Below are 23,155 nucleotides of genomic sequence, written 5' to 3' on the forward strand. Positions count from 1 at the left end.
ATGCTATGTCATGGTAATATTTGAGCACAAACAAGTACCATTTACTAGTAAAGTAATGTTCTGTACAATATCAGATACATTGTTTGTCCTAAATATATCTGGAAATGTGTGAAAGTTAAAAGCGCTAGCTCCCCATGTTTCTGTTCCTAAAATGAGTACCAGTATTCCTATGATGTTCATCATAAAACCAACCATCACCTGAAATATAACAATGCAAAAATAATGTTCATTATAAAACCAATCATCACCTGAAATAAAACAATGAAAAAAATACAAGCTTATGAATATTGGTCACTTAAAGATACCAGTTTATAAACTCAGTATCTTTGTTTTTGTATTGCCTTTACTTAAGGAATGACTGTAATATGTGTTCTGTAAATGAAAAAATAACATAAAAAATGTGGTGAACTGAAAAACCAACGTAGCGAGTTGTTTGAAAGTGTGGACCACATTTTTTCCACCATTATAGAACTTGTCTGATATATTGCTGGTACTAACTTATAGTATAAGTTCTATAAAAATATGGCAAAAATTGTACATGGATCGCGCTAACAAGACCGAACAAACGGACAAGCAGACGAACGGACGTGCAGTATTTCAATGTCCTCTTCCACAACGTATTACGCCGGGGACAAAAAACATTGAAGATTTGCAAAGCCCAGAGTCTCCTCAAATTGGATTTGGCGGGTAAGACATGTTTTGTGAGATCTCAATTTCCCTCCCCTATACCTTTAGCCAATATAAAAGAAACAAACGCACGGTACAACTCAGATTAAAATCAGTCCGAGTCCGAGGTAACAGAAGATCTAAGCAATGATAATGATACATCAATAAACAATGGATTTATTCTGTTACGCTGTTCCTCAATTTATATAGTTCGTTTGATTATATTCTTAATCTTTTTATGTGTTCCAGTGTGGGAGGATTATTCAACTTTAACCTTATAAGAACGTTAAAACATCGTATCATCGCTACCTTTCCCTCTCTCACACGTATCCGTTACAGGAAAACGTCAAGGTCATTACGATCACGAGGAACATTTCGTTGAGACGTCCTCTTGGACACAATCCGTGACTAACCACAGAGTGAGTTAATAATATAACATTGTATTTAAAGCCTTCAAATTGCCTATCATATAATTAAACCTCTTCTCCGTGAAATACTGGAAGTGTAACCGTTCTTGAAAGTACAACATTTTCTCGGATTCACGGACTGTGCAATCAATTATTTTGGACATTTCATACACTAGAAACATTAATTCAACACATTGTACAAATGTATTTTATTTGTTTTTCAGCTTTTTACCATTTGTTAGATTTACGTGGATTAAAGTATCAGCACCCGCTAGTCTTTTCTGCTTGAGCTCAATCGTCGGTTATACTTAGTGGTCAGGCCATTACAGTAAAAAGTTTAAAACTTGCCTGTTGTGTCTCACAAATAACGCCATTCCACGTTAGTTCTACATCTACAACCTGCCCGTTGAGACCTGCAAGAACACGTCATCCCTTGGCGTACAGTAAATTGACGGCAACCTGTCTTTACATATCCGGACAAGGAACGACAACGTAGCAAAGTACATATTTTTACACTGACAGTGGACTAAATAACTTGTGTGTACTAAGCAGCAACCCAACAACGTTGAGCCATCATGGATCCCAGTCACGCGGAATAGCAAGACGAGGTTCAACCCCCGGAGGGAGATGTTTCTAAAGAACTAATAGAAAATCCGTCCAATACCACACATTTAGATGAAAATCCCGAGACTAGGCGAGTACGAGATCTCACCGAGAAAGGTAAAGAAGCCTACACAGTTCTGTGAGATACCAGAGGACCTTTTGTCAGATATAACAACCCAGTTACTGAAAATCACAACACCTCCCAATGAACTTTAGCAAGTCTTAACAGCCTGTACAAATTATCGGAGGCTCACAGACATTAATCTGGACTTTCTTTAATGACAGTCAAAAAGACAAGGACGCATGTAACCTCACATTAGATCTTCGTCTGTCCAAAGTGGAACTGGCCATTGAATACTTACACGAGCATCGTCTTGTCCTCATTAAGGCTAAATCTGGTCAAACAAGGAACTCAGGCTCTAAGGGTAAGAAAACCTCACACAGCGGTAGCTCTAACGTATCGGACATGTCAAGCCTAGCACGAGGGAAGCATGCCAAAGCAGAGGCCGCTTAATCAAAAATAGCCTTTGTTGAACAACATTCACGTATCCTACAACAAGAGGCAATGTTAGAGGAACAGGCCCTGTTCAGACAGTCTGAAATGGAACAAGAAGCAGCACGCAAAAAGGTTGAATTGGAAAAAGAAGCAGCACGCATGAAGGCTGAGATGGAACAGGAAGACGCACACACAAAAACTATAATTGAACAGGAAGTCACGCGTTCAAATGCTAAAATGGAACATGAGACAGAACAAGAAGCCATACGCAGAAAAGCACTAATCTAACAAGAGGCTGTACGTGTAAGCCGAGAAAAAGCCGAGCTAAAGGCAAAGTCAAACCTTCTAAAAGCACGCAGCTAGAGAGGCTGCAGCCGCAGAAGCCGAGGCTCGTATTCTGGACGAAAAGGAAGACCCGCTCCAGCGTGTGAAAGATTTCGTCAATAAAATTCCTGTATCAACTGCTTTAAAGGAGGTAACGGACCTCAAAAGATAAATCAAAATTCCTGTTAAGATTGAGCAGAGTCATGACGCACCAGCGTTCGTGCCATCCTTGGCACTGAAATTACCGTCACAAACATCTGTAGTCTTGCTTCTGATACTAAGTCACCGGAAATTACCTTAATCCCAAATCTGGGAATAGTAACCAGCATACAAAAAACTAGGCCTTTCAGATGAGATCCCTGCTGAACACCAAAATTAGGGTGTTAAAGAAAAGATCCCTGTCTTACACAATAAAAAAAGACGTTATAGAAGAGATCCCTATCTTACAACAAAAACAAGGCGTAATAGAAGGGACCCCTGTTGCATACCAGCAACAAATCAATCCTACGTCGGAAATAACCAGATTTCTCCTACGTAAGGACCTGTTGTTCTCCCGGCTAACAAGCTTTAACGACCGGCCAGAATCCTTCCATACATGGAAAGCCAGCTTTAAAAATGTCATAGACGAATTACTAGGAACAGATAGATATATTACTTAAGTGGCTAGGGTCAGAGTCTACTAAACATGCCATTAGTGTAAGGGCATCAAATGCCAACAACCTAACAAGAGGCCTACAGAGGTTATGGCAGAGATTAGATAAGCGATATTGTGCTCCACAAATGTTGGAGGCCTCTCTCACAAGTAAACTCGTCAACTTCCCTACCTTGACAAACAAAGATAACGCACGTCTTTATGAATAGTCTGATATTCTATCAGAAATTGAATATCACAAGGAAAATCCAAAGCTTTGATGTGTGTTTGCTTATTTCGACTCTTCGTCCGGGATAAATCCTATTGTGGAAAAACTACCTTACGGACTCCAAGAAAAGTGGATTACAAGGGCTTCAAGATACAAGTCTAAATATGAAGTTGCCTTTTCACCTTTCACATAATTCTCTACCTTCATCAGGGAAATGAGGAAAATTAAAAACGATCCTAGGTTCATCTTTGGGTCAAAAGTAACACCAAATACAAAAGACGCTACGCCAAGGTTCACACCTCAGACGTACTCTAAATCAACGTCCATAAGACGGCTGTTGAACAGCAAACTGAAGACAGCAGTCAACAACAAGATCTGTGTATCCTACACAAGACAAAGCATACCTTGAATGAATGCCTAGCATTCCGAGCCAAACCAATCGATAAACGCAAGGAACTGTTAAGACAAAACAATGTATGCTACAAATGTTGTGAGTCAACCACGCACAGAAGTCGGGACTGCAACGCAAGTATCATTTGTAACAAGTGTGGAAGTGAACAGCACTTCATATCACTTGACAACAACAATCTAAAAGTTCCCAGTTTAGCTCAACCAGACAAGCCTACGGCGGGGAGCAGACAGAGTCAGCTGAAACAAAGTTCGATCTGCACAGAGATCTACAAAGATCATAAGAGCGAGAAATCTTATGCCAAGATATTACCTGTGGACGTGTAACACAAGGACAAGACAGACAAAGTTATCAGGATGTACGCCATTATTGGCGACCAAAGCAACCGGTCTCTTGCCTCGCCTGAATTCTTCAGTCTGTTCAACGTTCGGGAAAAACCTGAAAACTACTCTAACAACATGCTTCGGCAGAGTAGCTACTTCCGGAAAAAGAGGAAAAGATTTCGTCATAAAATCCAATTGTTTTTCAGTCTAACGACAAAAACTTTCATTCGAATGAAAAAGTCGCAAAATCGCATTCAATACAATTCCTTGGATGTACAGGACCTAGTACCAAGCCTGGTAAACGCACGAATTCCTCTAAAGGGACATCACTCGCGTCACTAAAAGCAAAATCTTTGACTTCTATAGCAAAATCTATAGATGAAGAAAATTTCATTCCGAAATCAATAGTACCTGAATTCATGGTGAGGAAATCGGTAGCATTCACAAACCTATTCCGATAGAAGGACCTATTGCCAATATCAATCTGCCTTTAAGCAAGCAACCTCTTCTACGAAGAGGAAGCAGTATTGCCAAATCTGACTTATTTTTAGTGATAAAGAACCAGCAGTCTTATCTGGACATAAAGTAACACCTTTTGCTTGGACATTACTACAACAAAATCAAACATAGAGGACCCCACTTCACAGATAGAATAACTGGATCAGCAGGATGGAACTTTAGCACGAAACGCTTAATTTCGTCTGATACTCAAAAAGATGTGATGTTTCGCCAAACCGGAAGAGGATCAAGTATTAGCCCTCGTCATACCCACCGGAGGACCACCTTCAACCGTCGTAGCCGTCTAACAACGTTGTAGAAAACAGTTCCTACTATCTCAACAGTAACTATATGGAACATTCTGCAAATCACAGCAACCTTGTTAGAGAGATCCTTCTTCTTAGGACAAGAAACTGTGCCGAACCCAGTTTCCCGTGGAATTAATCTAATTCTGGAAACCTTATATTGAAAGGACGTAAGTTGAAACCTGACATTTCTCATACGACCAATAGTGGACATTACGCTTTTTGTACATAATCAATTGATGTTTGGATTTTATTTATTTCATATATTCATATGCGATTTAGTTATGGAAAAGTGATATCAGCTAGACATCAGACTGGGAGTATTCTATTACGCTGTTCCTCAATTGATATACTTCGTTTGATTATATTTTTAATCTATTTATGTGTTCGAGTCTAGGAGGATTATTCATCTTTAACCTTATAAGAACGTTAAAACATCGTATCATCGCTACCTTTCCCTCTCTCAAACGTATCCGTTACAGGAAAACTGCAAGGCCATCACGAGGAACATTTCGTTGAGACGTCATCGTGGACACAGTTTGTGGCTTACCACAGAGTGAGTTTATTATATAACATTGCATTTAAAGCCTTCAAATTGCCTTTTTCCGTGAAATACTGGAAATGTAACCGTTCTTGAAAGTACAACATTTTCTCGGATTCAACGGACTGAAATCAATTATTTTGGACATTTCATACACTAGAAACATTAATTCAACAAATTGTAAAATTGTATTTTATTTGTTTTTCAGCTTTTTAACATTTGTTAGATTGACTCTTGATTAAAGTATCAGCACCTGATAGTCTTTTTTGCCTGAGCCCAATCGTCGGTTATACTTAGTGGTCAGGCCATTACAGGACTACTAGCAGTTACTGACATGCTCGATCCTGAATTTAATTAAATTGATTAAAATATAATGTCTTCATCATTTGAAAATAAATCATGAATTTCTATGCTGATACTAGTTAACATACTTGTTACATGTATGACGGATGTCATTTGTTGTTCTCACGTTAAATACCCAGAAGTATTTAAAAGTGATGTGCGCGTCACACAGATTAAATTGACTATATAAAATGCCCTGATATTGAAACCGGTAGATTTTATTATATCAAAAGAGTACATTTAATTCCCTGTACTTACCATGTCTATAACTCGTAGATGTCCGTATGAAAAGACAACTGCATTCGGCGGAGCTGCTACTGGTAACATAAATGAAAAGGAGGTTGCAATGGCTGTCGGAAACATGATATACAATGGATTTAGTTGTAACTGTAGAGCCTACAAATGTACGAAAAAAAGCTTATGAAAATAAAAAACATAAACAACTAGTCCAGATGTTAAAATCTGAAAAATTTAATAGAACAACAAAAAAACTACGGAATCTACGCAAAATATCATTATACAAATATCCTTTTTTCCAATCTATACTATTAAACGAGAAGACCCCATTTTGGGTGTCGCTTCTCTTCTTTCCACAATAAATTAATCAACACGCCTCTGTGTCCTATAGGTACAGTGCATAGTCGCAATTGTCATCCATTCATATGATTATTCAGATTGAGTTATTTTGGGAGAAAAACGAGAAAAAGGGCATCCGGATATTGCTCGTCATTGGACAAAATTTTAAGTCAGATTATACTTCCGGTTTGCGTTTTTCTGTATACTTTGAACATACATATACTACGAATAAAGTGTATTTTCAGAATTCTATCTGCTATCATTTTCAAGTTTACTATCCACGGTGGTCACAGAGTTTATTAAATAGAGAGGGTCTGTAAACTATATCAATGACCACCATGGATCGATTAGAAAACTTAGAATTGAAAGTAAATACACTTTATTTATATATAGATACAGATAAGCGCTAAAATTATTCATGTGCACTTTTGATACCTTTGAATTAAATCTTTTACAAAATTCATTGATTACAAAAAAAAGAAGATGTGGTATGATTGCCATGTTGACAACTCTCCACAAGAGACCAAAATGACACAGAAATTAACAACTATAGGTCATCGTACGGCCTTCAAAAACGAGCAAAGACCATACCGCATACTCAGCTTTAAAAGGCACCGAAATGACAATGTAAAACAATTCAAACGAGAAAACTAGCGGCCTTATTTATGTACAAAAAATGAACGTAAATCAAATATGTAACACATAAACAAACGACAACCACTGAATTTCAGGCTCCTTACTTAAATGTTCATAACATACTAAATGTATATTCATATTGAAATTGATAGAAAACCACAAATTGGGAATTTTGGAAATAAAGGAGGAGGGATTAAAAAAAACATTTTCCTGTCCCCAATAACCTATGATTTATGATTCTTTTGCTGAAATTCTCCAGACATTCAATATTTCACAAAATTCTTCAAACAACACTTTACATACTTTAAACTACCCTCTGAATGCCCGCGATATCGCGGGTGTGTTCTAGTAATAATAATATTATGATATTTTACGAAACAATTTAAGCAAACATTTCTTACCAATCTAAAACACCGAGTTATTAAAGTTTTGCTTCAAGATTTAACGATGGAATACACGGACACCACAATTATTCTGGATATTCCATAAGTTCCCGCAAGATCAGAATCATACCAATAGACCATTTAAAACTTTTAAGTCTAAGGGAATCTAAAGTCGACATGGTATAAAAAAATAGAAAACAAGATTCATTAAATATTCGCATTGTTGTGTGATAAAACAGAAACCGTAGTATGCACAGTAGTATGCACAGAAGGTCATCATTCGCATTCTTATTATAATTTTGAGACACAAAAAGTTTTCACAGGTTAAAACTTGGGTAAATTCATAACGGGGACAACATACTTTTAAAATTTACTGTTGATCTGGTGTCGTATAAACAAATAGCGTTTATATTATTTAATTATTTTGCTTTTCGAGTAGTAAGCTTAGTAGGTAAATGCTTAGTGAATACAGAGTCATAATCCTAAATAAATTTTTTGAATAGTTCCTGACTTAAAACGTGTGGATTACTTACTATTTGAGCCATAATTGGCATCATAAGAGTACATATTGCAGTATTACTGGTGACCTCTGTTGCTGCAGCGACAACAACGCACAACACTAGATTCATAAGCCAAGGTTCAAGGTCGCTAAAGACAGCCAACTCATTACCTAACCATTTAGATAATCCAGACTCCTGAAATTGAAAAAAATATCTTTTCAGAGTATTCAATTCGACTAATATATAAAAAAATCTAATTTTGTGTGTTTTAACGCCACTTTATAGCATGTCTTTGGACTTATTCGTGGTGGCAAGTTTTTATTGATGGAGGAAGCCGGAGTGTCCGGAAAAAAACCTACGACCACTGTCAATCCTAGTCAATTACAATTGGAGTTGGGACCACCCACAAGAACGCTGTTCGAACTCACAACCTCGGTGCTGACTGTCTGGTGATAACAGTAGTTACTATAATGTGTACTAAAGACTACTTGGCCACCGATGCCCCTACTAAGAAATAAAAAGAAGATTTGGTATGATTGCCTGTGAGACAACTCTCCGCAAGAGACCAAATGATCTGACAGAAAAAAGCATGCATGACTGTGTATATTTAAACTGATGTTTAAATTCAGATGCTCATATTCAGTTCTATGATTTAATTCTATTTATAACATGAAAGCAATTGACAAAATGTCATCAACCTAGCGACCTTTTATCTTTCGCAGTGTGTACATGAACTTAAATGCTAATTTTTAGCTGCATCAGTTGAAAACTCTACCGCTCAGATTACTTGTATTATACATTCCATCAGAAGTGCCATAGAACATGAGGAAGTAAATTAACTGTATAAATATATACCTCTAAATAAATAATTCACTCATTTACCGGGAAATCTCAAGCACCATTGTTTTATATATTTCGATTACATAAAAATATTTCTTCTTTTTTAAACAAACCAAAAAGTAGTATTTGGAACTATTTAATTTGACTATTTATATCAACATGATCAACATACTTCACTTATATGGGCTAATGCAAATCCTCCACCAAGCAGTATCATAACACCCCAAGGTAAATTCTTCTCTGCAACTTTCCAGGGTACTAACGGAGGTATTGGTTCATTTTTTCCTGTTATTAGAACATTAATCATCATACAAGTCATCAAAACATTTAACACTTAAAATAGAGATGACGTGAGGTCTTAATGAGACTTTTTAAATCGTCGTGTACACTTTTTAGCTCTGTGATACTATTATATACTGAAAAATTTACCAAGAGAAGTATAATTAATTAATATTTGTCATCTTAAAATTAACGTTTTATATATTTTGAAATACACGTGTAAATATAAATAAAATGACAACTAGTATGCCTCGGATATTTTCTGTACATATTGTACATACATTTGTAACACTAAGCAGTACGAACTCGTTTGACCACTATATACATTTATCTATGAAACATAAAAGCAATGTGTTTAAACAACAGCAATATTAAAATAAAAAATATGAGGACTGCGAATCTTCTTTCGACCGACAGTAAACCCTTTGGGTTTGCGGGATGTACAAATACACAACTACGTCCGGTCAATGTTGGGACGTTAAATTATATGCCTCTTGTAGAGAAAGTACCCCGATATGTTCAAATTAAGAACCCTTGTTACTAATCTTTTTTTTCCTTAGGTGGCATGTTCCAAGGTTAATTTTTGTCCACATCCAATTTACCCTGGTTTTTTTAGTGTAAGTCTACTAAATTTTCCCCGAGCTTCATCCCCGAAGGATTCTATTACAGGACAAACCTACTATATATATATATATAATTTGTTCTCGTCATGAACATCCGTTAAACATACATACAATATTTGACACTGGACGTTAAGCAATTAATAAACAATCAATGAATACATACCTTTATTTAAAAAAAATACATCTGGTACTCTTGATGGAAAAATAAATAAACTACACGATATCAATATCGATGGTGTGGAATCTGTAACTGTCCTATAAATAAAAAATACAATGCATTTGAATGTGATTATTAAAATGCAAATTATACACGTGTATATATTTCGTGTGTCCGAAGTTGGTTATATATAAATATATATATTTGAAAAATAAGGAGTTGTGGTATGATTACCAATGAGACGATTTTCCACCAAAGTAAGATATTAACGTAAAGTTAAACATTCACGAAACAGTTCAATGGCCTGATTTAAAACTAAAGAGTTTACGAAAAACAAATATGACAGTTATGAACCAAAAAACACTGAACTACGGGCTCTTGACTTGGGACACGTACTTTAAAAATGGGGCGTTATTAACATAAAATTAAGAATGGAAATGGGGAATGTGTCAAAGAGACAACAACCCGACCATAGAAAAGACAACAGTAGAAGGTCATGCATAAGACACCAGCTCGGAGACAGAGATGGCACAGTATAACATAAGAACAAACTATATAAATAAGGCTCTTTACTCATCGGATAGATACAAAAGATCATAAAAAAAATACTGAACGGATGTGGCAGGGTATTTATACATCCCTCTAAACAACAACAAAACCACAAAGTACAGATCTGAGACTACTCGCAGTTATCGTTGACTGGCCTTTATTTCAAAGCAAATAACTACTAATCAAAATTTTGAAGGCTTATTATTACATATAAAAAAGAAGATTTGGTATGATTGCCAATGAGACAACTGTCCACAAGAGACCAAAATGACACAGACATTAACAACTGTAGATCACCGTACGGCCTTCAAAAATGAGCAAAGCCCATACCGCATAGTCAGCTATAAAAGGCCTCGATAAGAAAATGTAAAACAGTTCAAACCAGAAAACTAACGGCCTTATTTATGTAAAAAAAAAATAAACGGAAAAAAATACGTAACACATAAACAAACGACAACCACTGAATTACAGGTTCCTGACTTGGGACAGGCACATGCATAAATAATGTGGCGGGGTTAAACATGTTCGCGGGATTCCAACCCTCCCCTAACCTGGGACAGTGGTATAACAGTACAACATAAGAACGAACTATAAAAATCAGTTGAAAAAGTCTTAACTCATCAGATGGACAAAAATACAAGTGTAGGTGATGTTTACTATCTGCGTTTATGCTATTTATTTATTTTATTACATAGCTTTTATATAGCGCCTATCTAACAAACATAATAATCTAAGCACTAAACATATCTTATGCAACAATAAAAATCATGTTTAAATTTGAGATAATTTAAAAAAAAAATCTTCTGCCAAAAACATGCGCTCTATTCCTTTTATAATACAGATACATGTATGTTCTTGCAATTGCCCAAAATTCATAACAATATTTTTGGAAAAGAATAAATGACATAAGCAATGGTCCTGGCTAAAGTATAACACTGAAAAAGTAAGAATGCTGAACCTCAAGGAAAATACAAAACAGAAAGTCCCTAATCAAAAGGAAAAAATCAAAAGCACAAACACATCAAACAAATGGATAACAACTGTCATATTCCTGACTTGGTACAGGCATTTTCTTATGTAGAAAATAGTGGACTGAACCTGGTTTTATAGCTAGCTAAACCTCTCACTTGTATGATTGTCGGATCAAATTCCATTATATTGAAAACGATGCTTGAACAAAACAAACAGACATAATAGGTAAAAATGTAAAAAATTGGGGTACACCAGTCAACAATGTATTATAATATTATTACTAAAAAAATCCACCGCATACTTACTTTGGGGGAAATATATCTCCCCATCCACCGGCTCCACCGAGGTCACGTGTTATCCATAATACCGCAAGAATAAAAAAGTGACCTATCACAGCAGCTTGGGCAAAACTGTAAAATTATAAAAACATGTTGAACTATCATTATACACAAACCGAACTAATAAGCATGTTCGTCACTTTTTGTATACTTTTGTCGGACTCTTGAATTACACTAAGTATATTTCATTGGTAGTTCATCGAACAGAATGATATCGGATTCAGATAGGACAAACAAGATATCTTTTCGTTTTTTGGTATGCATGGATTTTGTATTTTATCGTAGTTACATCTGTTTTCTCAGGGATTTTCTATACTGAAAGTTCCTGGTTTTCTTAAAAAAGTTAGAACCAAAAATTTGCTACGTTTTACACTAAACACCAAGACAATACAAGTTATAAGTCCGATATTACTTGACGTCCAACTGCTGTTTTATAAGACAACCTAGGTCCGTGGAACATTAGAGCACGTCCCATATAAAAAAAAGTAGCTATGTGCCCGTCGAAAATAGATACGCTGCTTCGTTGCTACTAAAACCGACTGACGACCTTGGATCAATATAAGTCGGACCTCAATTTAAAATTGAGAATGGAAATGGGATTGTGTCAAAGAGACAACAACCCGACCATAGAATTAGACAATATACGTATAATGTATTGAAATATGAAATTTATTTGTATGAGGCTTAGAAACGGGGGAAATGCGAGGTTCTACCGAATACAAATAGATTTCATATTTCAAGATACTATACGTATATTGTTTTTATGCTGAAATCGATAAAAAATTTTAAAAAAATAAAAAATATGCAACAAATAAAGTGTTTGGAATTTCTCTCTTGGGGTACCATTTTGGGGTATTTCCCTATGACCGTAGTCCAGGCGGTAGAACATTGACACTTTGAGGAATTAGAAACGTATATGATATACTCCTACAGCGGATACATGTGACAGCGCTTCAAACTTGACTTCCTATACATGACACCCCAAGGGTGATTGGGGAATTAAAATATGGTAATTCTTGATCTGACTAGCAGTAAAACCCTTGCCAAAGATGAGCGTCCGGTTGGCTATGCGGCATGCGGAAATACACAACTACGTCTGGTCAGAATGGAGACGATCCATCAGATGCATACTGTTAAGAAAATGTCACGCCTTGAACATGTTAATAATCCTTGCAACAACACTTTGAGGGGTTCGTTAGTGTTATGTGGCAAAGCAAAATGTCTGTCCACAACCACATTACCCTACTTTTTTTTAGTAATAGCCCAAATTTACCCCACCCTCACCGCCAATAAACAAAACAGTACATGCAACCAAAAGCTCAAGAGCATGCACTCACGGATCTGAGATGTATATTACTGTTGCTTAGTTATAATTAAAATACACCCTTTCTATGTTTTTGTTATTTTTAATTAATATGTTTGTAATATATATACTTCTTCAATTTTGTTGAATATGTAAATCTTAAGAATTTGGGAGTTTTGACATCTTCTGAAGCATATACACACTATTTAATCTCATGTTGACCTTGAATACCCTTTCGTTTTTAATTTAGGTTTAACGTGAACTATAAAAATAAGAAGATGTGGTATGATTGCCAATGAGACAATTCTCGACGATAAACCAAATGACATAGAAGTTAACAAACTATAGATCACCGTACGGTCTCTAGCTATAAGCAAACCCAATACCGCTATAAAAGACCCCGAAAGGACAAATGCAAAAACGACAACCAAGAATACTAACGACCTAATTTATGCACAAAAACAAATACATAGATATAAGAAGATGTGGTATGAGTGTCAATTAGACAACTCTCCATCCAAGTAACAATTTATAAAAGTAAACCAGTATAGGTCAAGGTACGGCCCTTCAACACGGAGCCTTGGCTCACACACATGTATGATTTACATCAACAAACGACAATCACTGATTGAATTTCAGGCTCCTGGCTCGAGATAAGCACAGTAAACATACAAAGGGCAAATTCAAGGTCCAGAATTCACAAAAAAGAGAAACGAGAAACACTTATGAACGACTTCAACAAACGACAACTACTGAACATCAGATTTCTGACTTAGGACAGGTGCAAATAATTGCAGCAGGATTAAACATTTTAATGGTACCAAACATTCTCCCTTATCTGTATTTTCTTACTTAACTGGTCCTAGACTTTCATATTCCTTCCTCAGAACTGATTTTATTCTTACACCTGCTGATTTAGTTCCTCCACAGCATTTAAAAAATGACCTGCAAAAAAAGAAATACAAACTAATAAAAGACTGGTTATCTATCAAGTCTAGTATGTGCATTAGCACATAAGGTTACATCATTCTGATTTCCATGACGTGTACTCTACGATTTTAACTTAAGAATCAAGAATTACAAAGTTAGACGAGGGTACTTATAATACATCATCATTTTTTTTCTATATAAATCATACATTTTAAGTAGAGGTTACCTCGGTGAGACATAGAACAGAAACAAAAGCCTGTGTGGTTGCGTATAAGTTTGTATTATTAATTGATACATACTATTCTTACTTTGCCGTTACAAAATACTATGAAACATGTAATTAACAGTCACATATATAGGGAGAATATATATAATCAAACTAAGCTATAAAGATATAAACTGCAAAGAAAAGACGACTTGATGTACAAAATAAAATAAAAAGATATAAAATCTTACCCACGAAGGAAAAATATCTGTAACCAAATCCAGGCGAGTACAAGCATAATAGCTGATATTGGTAATCCGTACATAAACCATGTGGCAAAGGTCAAAGGTGAAGTTCCGTTGTACCTATCATATATACTGCAAATGAATAAAAAAAACACACGACATTAATGAGAAACAATCGTCTAACTTGTTATATCCTTTTAAAGAACATAGCACTTTGAGGATAAATATAAACACAAGTTGAGTATGATCATAGTCCTATAACATATGACCTCTGTGGCATTATTTACTATTTCTATTTACTGTTCTGATATATATATGTTTGGCACCTATATGTTTTACTATCAATGTGCCTTAGACAAAACATAAAAAAATAAAGTATCAGCATGCAAACGTTAAATAGTGAATATATAATGCGAAGGCATATATTATAGGACTAAGTATGAACACAAATCTAAATTATGTAAACAATGTATGTTTCATAAGAATTTGTTCTTTTGATTGGCTGAAAGCAATCGCGGCGAGGCATTCCAATATCAAATGGCATTTCTCCAAATTATATGGTTTATTTGTATGTTAGGAGTTTAGAGTGACGTCAATTTTCGTTTAAATAGTATACACCTATTGACTGGGTGTAAGGGTAATAGCAAGTTTGTTGTCCATGAGATACCAACTATTGACCGAGGCAAAGCCGAGTGCAATAGTTGGTATGCGAAGGGACAACAAACTTGCTATTACCCGCACAACAGGTCATTATGTGTTTTATTATACGGAACAACACAGTTATTAAGTGTTTTTATATACCAAATTAACTAATTTTCTAAAAGTGTACATGTATCATCTGATAGAAAAGACAAAAAATGTCACATAACGTAACAAGCTGAACTATGCGTTTTTTTTATATTTGTAAATATTTCATTAATTGCAATCAAGACTAGAAATACTTGACGTGTTAAATTTTCCATGCATATGATAAATCTAAGCTAAAGTACACCAAACACAAATTCACTTTTAGAATACAACGATCAAACCCATATTATGAATAAGGTACTATATTTTAGATCTTTGAAAAATGCGCGCCAAGATTTTCTCTCTTTTATATTTGCTTCTTGTAGGTGAAATTACAATCGACACAAACAGATTATACCATTTACAATATTAGAGTTTGAGGTTGCCAAGCAAAATAGTCAATGGCATCATTATTGTCCAATGAAAAATTAGCATGAAAAAGTACAAGAAAGATGATTATAAAACTATTAACCGGGGCAATAGTCTCTGAAACTATTAACTAGCAAATAGTCTGTGGAATGAAATAGCACAACTATTTCATTATTTTCTATATAGAAAAACATACTGAGGTATAATAATATACATTAATAATTTAGGGACCTCCGATGCGGGATTTTCCAGCTGTTTGTTAAAGACATATTGGTGATCATTGGTGGACATTCAATTTGGTGGCCCTTGAGTGTTTTCTGTTCTTTGGAAGGGTTGTTGTCTCTTTTTCACATTCCCTGTTTCTATTCTCAATTATATGAATGTCTGAATTATTAAGTCAGAGACGTCGTTACCACCAATTGATTTAAAAAAAATTACTAAATTCTAGACATAAAGATTTGGTTAAGAGGTTTGACTGTACGCGTAGACAAAATATTTCAAACGTAATTTTTGCTTTACCGAGTCCGGACATTGTGATGCAACCCGAGTGAACATACCGAAATTTTGTCATAAATGAGGCCGTTAGTTTCTCGTTTGAATTGTTTAACATTGTCATTTCGGGGTCTTTTATAGCTGAATATGCGGTATGGGTTTTGCTGATTGTTGAAGGACTTACGGTGACCTATAGTTGTTAACTCGTGTGTCATTTTGGTCTCTTGTTGAGAGTTGCCTCATTAGCAATCATACCACATCTTTTTTATATATACAAGATAAGTGAATTTGAATTACTTTACTTAAACATGTGAGTGACAAATGTTTTCCAGAAGTATATTCTATATAATTGAAATAATATGAATGTTTTGAACCTATAAGAATAAAAACCAAAAACAGGTATCTGTATTAAAAAAAGACCTGCCCTATCATAGCATTTAAGGTTGCCATGTAATGCCGACGGATTATTTTTCCGGTATATCCTTTGTGCTTTGGGACACGAAGAAGGAGTAGCTGAAGAAAATGTAAAAACGATGTAATTGTGTGTCTATAAACAATAGTTTTTGACTAGTATTGCCATAGGAATTAAAATTGAGGACTATTGACATCACACAGCTCACTTATATACTAGTAACTCCAAACACTCACATATCACTTTGTCCTTTCAGTATAACATTAGGATTGGTTCCTGTCAGGCTAGCTATACCACCAATATTAGCTGTATGTGCTATACAGATAGACAACATCTTACATATCCTTTTATATTCTTGATTCTCTTTCTTTGATGTTTCGGGTATGTAATTCTTTCTACAATAAAATGAACATTTAAAAAAGAGGGGCGAAAGATACTAGAGGGACATTCGTACTCATAGATCGAAAATAAACTGATAACGCCATTGCATAAAAGGAAAAAGACAAAAGACAAACAGTTATTATAGTACACACAAAACACTACATAGAAAGCTAAAGACTAAGCAACACGAACCACACCATACACTGGGGGAATCTCAGGTTGTCCTGCTCCACATGTGGCACCCGTCGTGTTGCTCATGCTATTACAAACCCGATATCTAGTCTAATTCTGTAGTCACAAACTTGAAAAGGGAACAGGATAGTAGCATTCTAGTACTAATAGCAAGGTAATGCTTTTTTCATTAAGTGTATTTATATCTTTTTGAGTCAACAGCGAGACTGGCATCAACTGACTTTTCGTATTCTTCTTTATTTACTTCACCATTATTCTGTTGTTCCATTATTTTCTCATTATCTGTAAGGGTAACATCGTCCAATCTAACATCGTTATGATCTAAAATAAATATATATATATATATATATATAGTTAAATAGGGTAACATCACCTAATCTAACCCTATCATGATCTGAAATAAATATAGTCAAATTCTTGAGTTTAATATCACATATATAAGGGTAACATTTTTTCATAAATATATAGAGCAAGCAAATAAGGAAAAAGATACCAAAGAAACAGTCAATAAAATTAATAACAAACTACAACTAATACACTGTAAAATCTTTTTACCAATTAAATCATACATACATTGAATAAGATGACTTTTTGGTCATTAGAACAGTTATTCATTTATTGGTTGATTGGTTGTTGTTTATTAAATATGCATGGGTATATGTTTATATATTCATGACAGGGAAAAAAAATGCAAAAAACTCCAATAATAAATATTGGGAAGAATGACATGAGAGGCGAACCGCTATACACAATAGGGTATGTTAAAAAGAGATACATAGTAAACCTTATAATTGACAATCTATGGACACAGACATGCAGTTGGTGCAAGAATGATAAAAGCGTTGCGCGTACCAATCAGGATCATTGGATTTAACATAATCTGGTTCAAGATGTGTATTTGTACTGCAGAAGAACTGTTTAAGATAATAGACTTTGTACTGGGTCACATCCCTATTTCAGAAAAAAAGCAACCCATAACTCTCCCAATCGATGCCATTTTAGTCCATAATGTTGTCCATTCGTACATGGTCTAATTATAAATCATACCATTTTTCCTCATCTTTACCTCGTTCAGCTTTTTCATATAAATTTTATACCTGTATTTGTCTAAAGGCTCTGAAACTTCTCTTTGCAATATGCAATGGTCAATAAATAACACAGACGATGTCACAGAGAAATGATTATGTATTGCAAAAGTTATTAGCTCACTTGACTTAAAATCAACGGTGTTCGTCAAAAAAAGAGAAGCATTCAAACTGGATTTTCTTTGTTGCATTTTTTAACGTTTTTCGTCATCATGTAATATGGAACTTGCCCGTTTCAATAGCGAGATGTCCGTTTGTTTCTGCTTCTTCTTTTGCCTCCTTTAGCTGTACCAGTATGGCGTTTGCTATAGGAATCATCATGGCCGTTGTTGCTGTATTACTGATCCACATTGAAAGGAACCATGTTGGTAACATAAGTCCTAACATTAGCCTGAAATATGTAACATTATCCTGAAATATGTAACATTAGCTTGAAATATGTAACATTACCCTGAAATATGTAGTATTAGCCTGAATTATGTAACATTAGCCTCAAATAGGTAACATTAGCCTGAAATATGTTACATTAGCCAATAATATGTAACAATAGCCTGAAATAGGTAACATAAGCTTGACATATGTAACATTAGCCTGAAATATGTAACATTACATACCATCTTGGTTCGGATCCAACAAGTAACAGAATTCTAAGTGCCAATCGTTTGTGGATGTTCCAATGTTCTATAGCCACAGCCATCATTAGTCCACCAAGAAATAACATAGAAACGTCCTTAAGAAAAATATGAATGGCATTTTTTTTTTTTTTTTTGATTTTTTGCATACATATTTCCTCAAAATGTTGTACTAAGTTAGCTGTTTCAATTAAATACTCAGTAACATCTAGAAACAACAGAGATATTTGTTTTCCTTTTTTTTTCTAATTATATTTTGAAAGAGTAACGTTTTTAATTGTCAAGTTTTAGACCGTTTGAAAGGTTTTGTTGCTGTTTTTGTTTTGCGATTTTAAACTTCAGAGTTTAGATTGAACGCATGCGTGTATCATAAGTTAAAACGAGTAAATTAAAGTTTGAGCAACATGAATATGAAATACATAACGGCGATAGTGCACAAAACAGTTTTGATATTATTACATTTGATCACTAGACGTTGTTTAAACTAAATATTACATATGAACTTATTGTGAACTTACATTAAGATACTTGCTTGACACAGTTTTTGCACTGCCCAATCCTGTCAATGGGGTGAGAATGATGGGTAGCAGTGACGTCACAGCTATAGGTAAGGCCTCCGTTATCCAATACACAGCCATAAGTATAACTATATAAGCACATTTTGCCTCCTTTGGTGTAAAAAGAAAAAAAAATTATAATGTTCCCTCTTAGAAAAAAAAAATATCTTTGTTTGTCATGTCCCCGCGACAAAATATTCGGGGAGGGTGAGGTGTACTAATTTTTAACTCTCAAGTGTAGGAAATTACAAAAGTAGCTCTCACTCTTTTAGACCATCTTGAGGATTTTTTTTATTTTCTTCGCTATTAGATTTATTTAAAATATTGCGGTTTGTTCAGAATTCCGGGTTACCCCCTAAATAGAGAGTTGAAAGATTTATAAATAGATGGTTTCGGGTTTTTGTCTCTTTGACACATGCCCCATTTTCAGGGGCGGATCCAGCCATTTAAAAAAGGGGGGTTTCCAACCCAGGACAGAAAGGGGGCGTGGATTCACTTATATATTCCAATTCAAATGCATTGATTGGCGCAAAAAAGGGGGATTCCAACCCCGGAACACTACCCCCCCTTGGATCCGCCAATGATTTCCATTCTCAATTTTATAGAAAATTGAACCAACAATTTATAGGAGAGGAGGTAAACAGACGGACGAACGGACGAACGGACGGATAGACGTAAAGTTTATATCCTGCTTCTTTCAAACGGGTATATAATATCCAATCCAGTAGGCCACACCTTCCAAGTATTATATAATATGAATATCTTCGGTGAAAAAAAATGTAAGCGTTACAACATCAACATGTCTATTGAATAAACATACATTAAGGTTGAAAGACATTTTAAACATTTAAAACATGAAATTACTGGTTACAGGTAAATAGATACACGACATATTGTATAAATTAACTAACTTTTGAGTGTTATTCGGTCAAAATGAAGAATATTTAACTTATTAACTAAAGTACACTCTTGTTAACTTATGATCGAACAAATAAACTGATTTATTTTCAACGATACCTTTGAATAAATCAATCAAAGTTACTAGGATTAAAATATAAGTGCACGAATTCAGGACCAAAGCCTACATATCGTCTACAAACACAGTAACGCTCGAATCAAATTAGACAAAAAGGCAAAAATAAAATGCGTCTAAATTATATATATTTTTTTTCCAGAACTATCCAAAAAATGTTTCATGAAATGATTCGCATATTCAGCATGCATTTATATGATTGTATTTTTAATGACTAGCTCGATAAGTCAATGTAATTTTGTCAATGTATAAATGAATGTGCGCATCTATTTGCTGAAGGACAGTTTGTTTCTTAAGAGTGATCGATCAAGTTGTTTGTTAAACGTCCAGTGACAAACATTACATACATATTCAGGACAAGTACACATAATAAAATAATCAAGTAATACAGGTACGAACTGTTACACGGTCAGATTGATTTAAAAGGCGCAATAAGTAGGCTGACTATTAATGTAAAAAATGGGATGTAAGGGTGAATTTGACTTACAAAAAAATAAAGTAAGTTGCAGTATGAAAACAATATAAGGTCAATGTCAGAAAAATATAAACTTTTTTGTGTTCGGCGAAAAACTGGGCCCTTACCCAGTTTCTAAGCCTCATACAAAATAGTTGATATTTTTCTGACATTGACCTACTACGTGTTTATCATAAGATATCTTGTAAGTAGTCATAAAGTTTGTACCAAAATTAGGACATATCCTAAATAAGATCTTTTCGATAACACCACTTAGAGTAACAATTCTCCAAGCAGGACTTAGGACATATATTAGTCACACCTTCGATGACACGACCCTTTTATATCTTGAAGTGGTATTTTTCAAAGAGGGACTTCACTTGATTAACAATAAGCAAATAATGGATAAATATTAATAATAAAATAAAATGTAAAATGGTCAAACAAAAATTATTGAAATAATCTAAAAAAGTCACGGTATAAAAAAAAAGCCATCTGTCCAAAAATTTAATTTCTTGTTATAAAAATAAAGTCTTTGCTAGACCACGTAAAATATTCCAATACAACATATCTCATTGACTGCGCCTACTCTTCAAAAACTGACAAAAATACGTAAGGATATCTCATATGCATATAAAGGAAACAGAAAGTTTGATTTACGACATGATTGTCCGATAAAGAAAAATATTTAAAAAGATTCTTTGTTTTATTTGTTTTAACATCATTATCCTCTAAATAATAAAAACAAAACAGAAATCTACCAAATAAAAGTACAATTCTTAAAATGTATTCGACTTTTTTTGGACGTTTTTTTTTTTTTGATGGATGTTTTAGCGCGGTTCATTCTTTTATCCTGCACAACAACGATATAAAGTGCAAATCTACTTTAGTATTCAATGTAGTAAATATATTTATATAAGGTAATAGGATACCTCCTTAATCATATCCTTGTTAAATAAGGGACTGATCGTCGTTCCACATCTCTTATTACTATATACATCAACATAAGTTTGAAATTGGCTATTTTAAAATATTTGTTTACCTACATTTTAAGTGTACCAGGAAAAACGGGATTGTTTACAATGTTTCTGTTTAAGTTAGTAAATGAGAATTTCAATGTAAGTTTTTTTTGCTGTTATTGGTGACGAATTGCCAGATTTTTAATTTTGTACTGATACATGTATACGCTCATATCTGTTTGTTTACATTTTATGTACTACAGGATTGTTTTTTTTTTTATTTGCTGTAAAAAAAGAGAATATTTTAGTTTTTATGCACATCAGATTCCAAACACTAATACATTATTGACGTCAATAGTTCTGAACGGTCATGAAATATTTACCACTGGACGTTAAGTAACCAACAGTCAATCAATACATATTTACATATTCTCACAATTCATTTTTTTCAAATACATGTTATAGTTAGTAATGCATACTGCATTGCTCTCGTACAGTAATATTCTGTGAAGTGGCTACATATCAACTTTCCATTTAACATGTTAAGTACTAGTACTTTTCTTCATGGATTTTTTTGCTACTAAATTCACAAGTACTTTTTTGTTGCAGGAACACTTTTTACTTATATATATTTACACTCGTGAACTTTATAATGCTGTATGATTGTCAGACAATGATATACATAAGAAAAGATAATTCTCGTCCTTACTAACATGAATCAATTAACACTGGACTTAATAAATAACAACCAATAAATCAATCAAAGAACGAAACGGACGAAGAACTACGAACGAAACTCTTGGTCATATACATTTTCTATCAGAATTTAGCAAAACAGAAGGTGTATACGCCTTGTAAATATACAAAACATTAATTTTTGAAAAGTGTTTATAAATCACAACTGTCAAAATAATATACAAGTTGGAAAGATGTGTCGACAGTAATTTTATAAATTGTATATAGTACATGTATCTTATTATATAGATAAACAGAAAACCACACATGCTCCTGCATAAATTTTACACAAACACGGGTATTTATCATGTTTATCTCGTAGGATAATTCATCAATTTGGTCCTTTTTGTGATCTAGCAATGTTAATAAAATTAAGAGTGGAATATGTCAAAAAGACAACAACCCGATCAAAGAGCAGACGACAGCCGTAGGCAACCAATGGGTCCTCAGCATAGCGAGAAAATCCCGCACCCGGAGGTTGTCCTCAACTGGCCCCTTAATAAATTGTGTACTAGTTAGTTGCATTGAATAAGAAAAGACGAAAACAAATCTTACCTTTGTTTCAATGCTATAAATAATCGGCAATAGTATTATAGGTGTCAGAATTATGATAAAAATGTTCCTCAATCGAAATAAATCTCGTAATACACCCATATCTAGGTTATTAATTGTGATGGTTTAAATCATATATATAATATATATATATACAAACTGTCAACTTCTCTTCAAAGGTGACATGCAGGTATCGCTATATACAT

At 34.3% G+C, this 23,155-nt stretch overlaps 1 protein-coding gene across 1 annotated transcript; it reads right to left on the minus strand.

Moving 5' to 3' along the window:
- On the minus strand, positions 1-23,086 carry LOC143076389 (Na(+)/citrate cotransporter-like). The gene is given in 13 exon segments (XM_076252126.1): positions 1-198; positions 6,033-6,170; positions 7,903-8,064; positions 8,882-8,994; positions 9,775-9,866; positions 11,595-11,699; positions 13,783-13,875; positions 14,317-14,442; positions 16,606-16,764; positions 18,200-18,418; positions 18,642-18,757; positions 19,178-19,327; positions 22,953-23,086. Coding segments are annotated over 13 exon segments (1,767 nt in total). The 5' UTR covers positions 23,052-23,086; the 3' UTR covers positions 1-3.
- Between the last annotated feature and the right edge of the window lie 69 nt (positions 23,087-23,155).

The sequence above is a fragment of the Mytilus galloprovincialis genome, chromosome 5 (genome assembly GCF_965363235.1).
Source record: "Mytilus galloprovincialis chromosome 5, xbMytGall1.hap1.1, whole genome shotgun sequence".
Classification (NCBI taxonomy): Eukaryota; Metazoa; Mollusca; class Bivalvia; order Mytilida; family Mytilidae; genus Mytilus; species Mytilus galloprovincialis.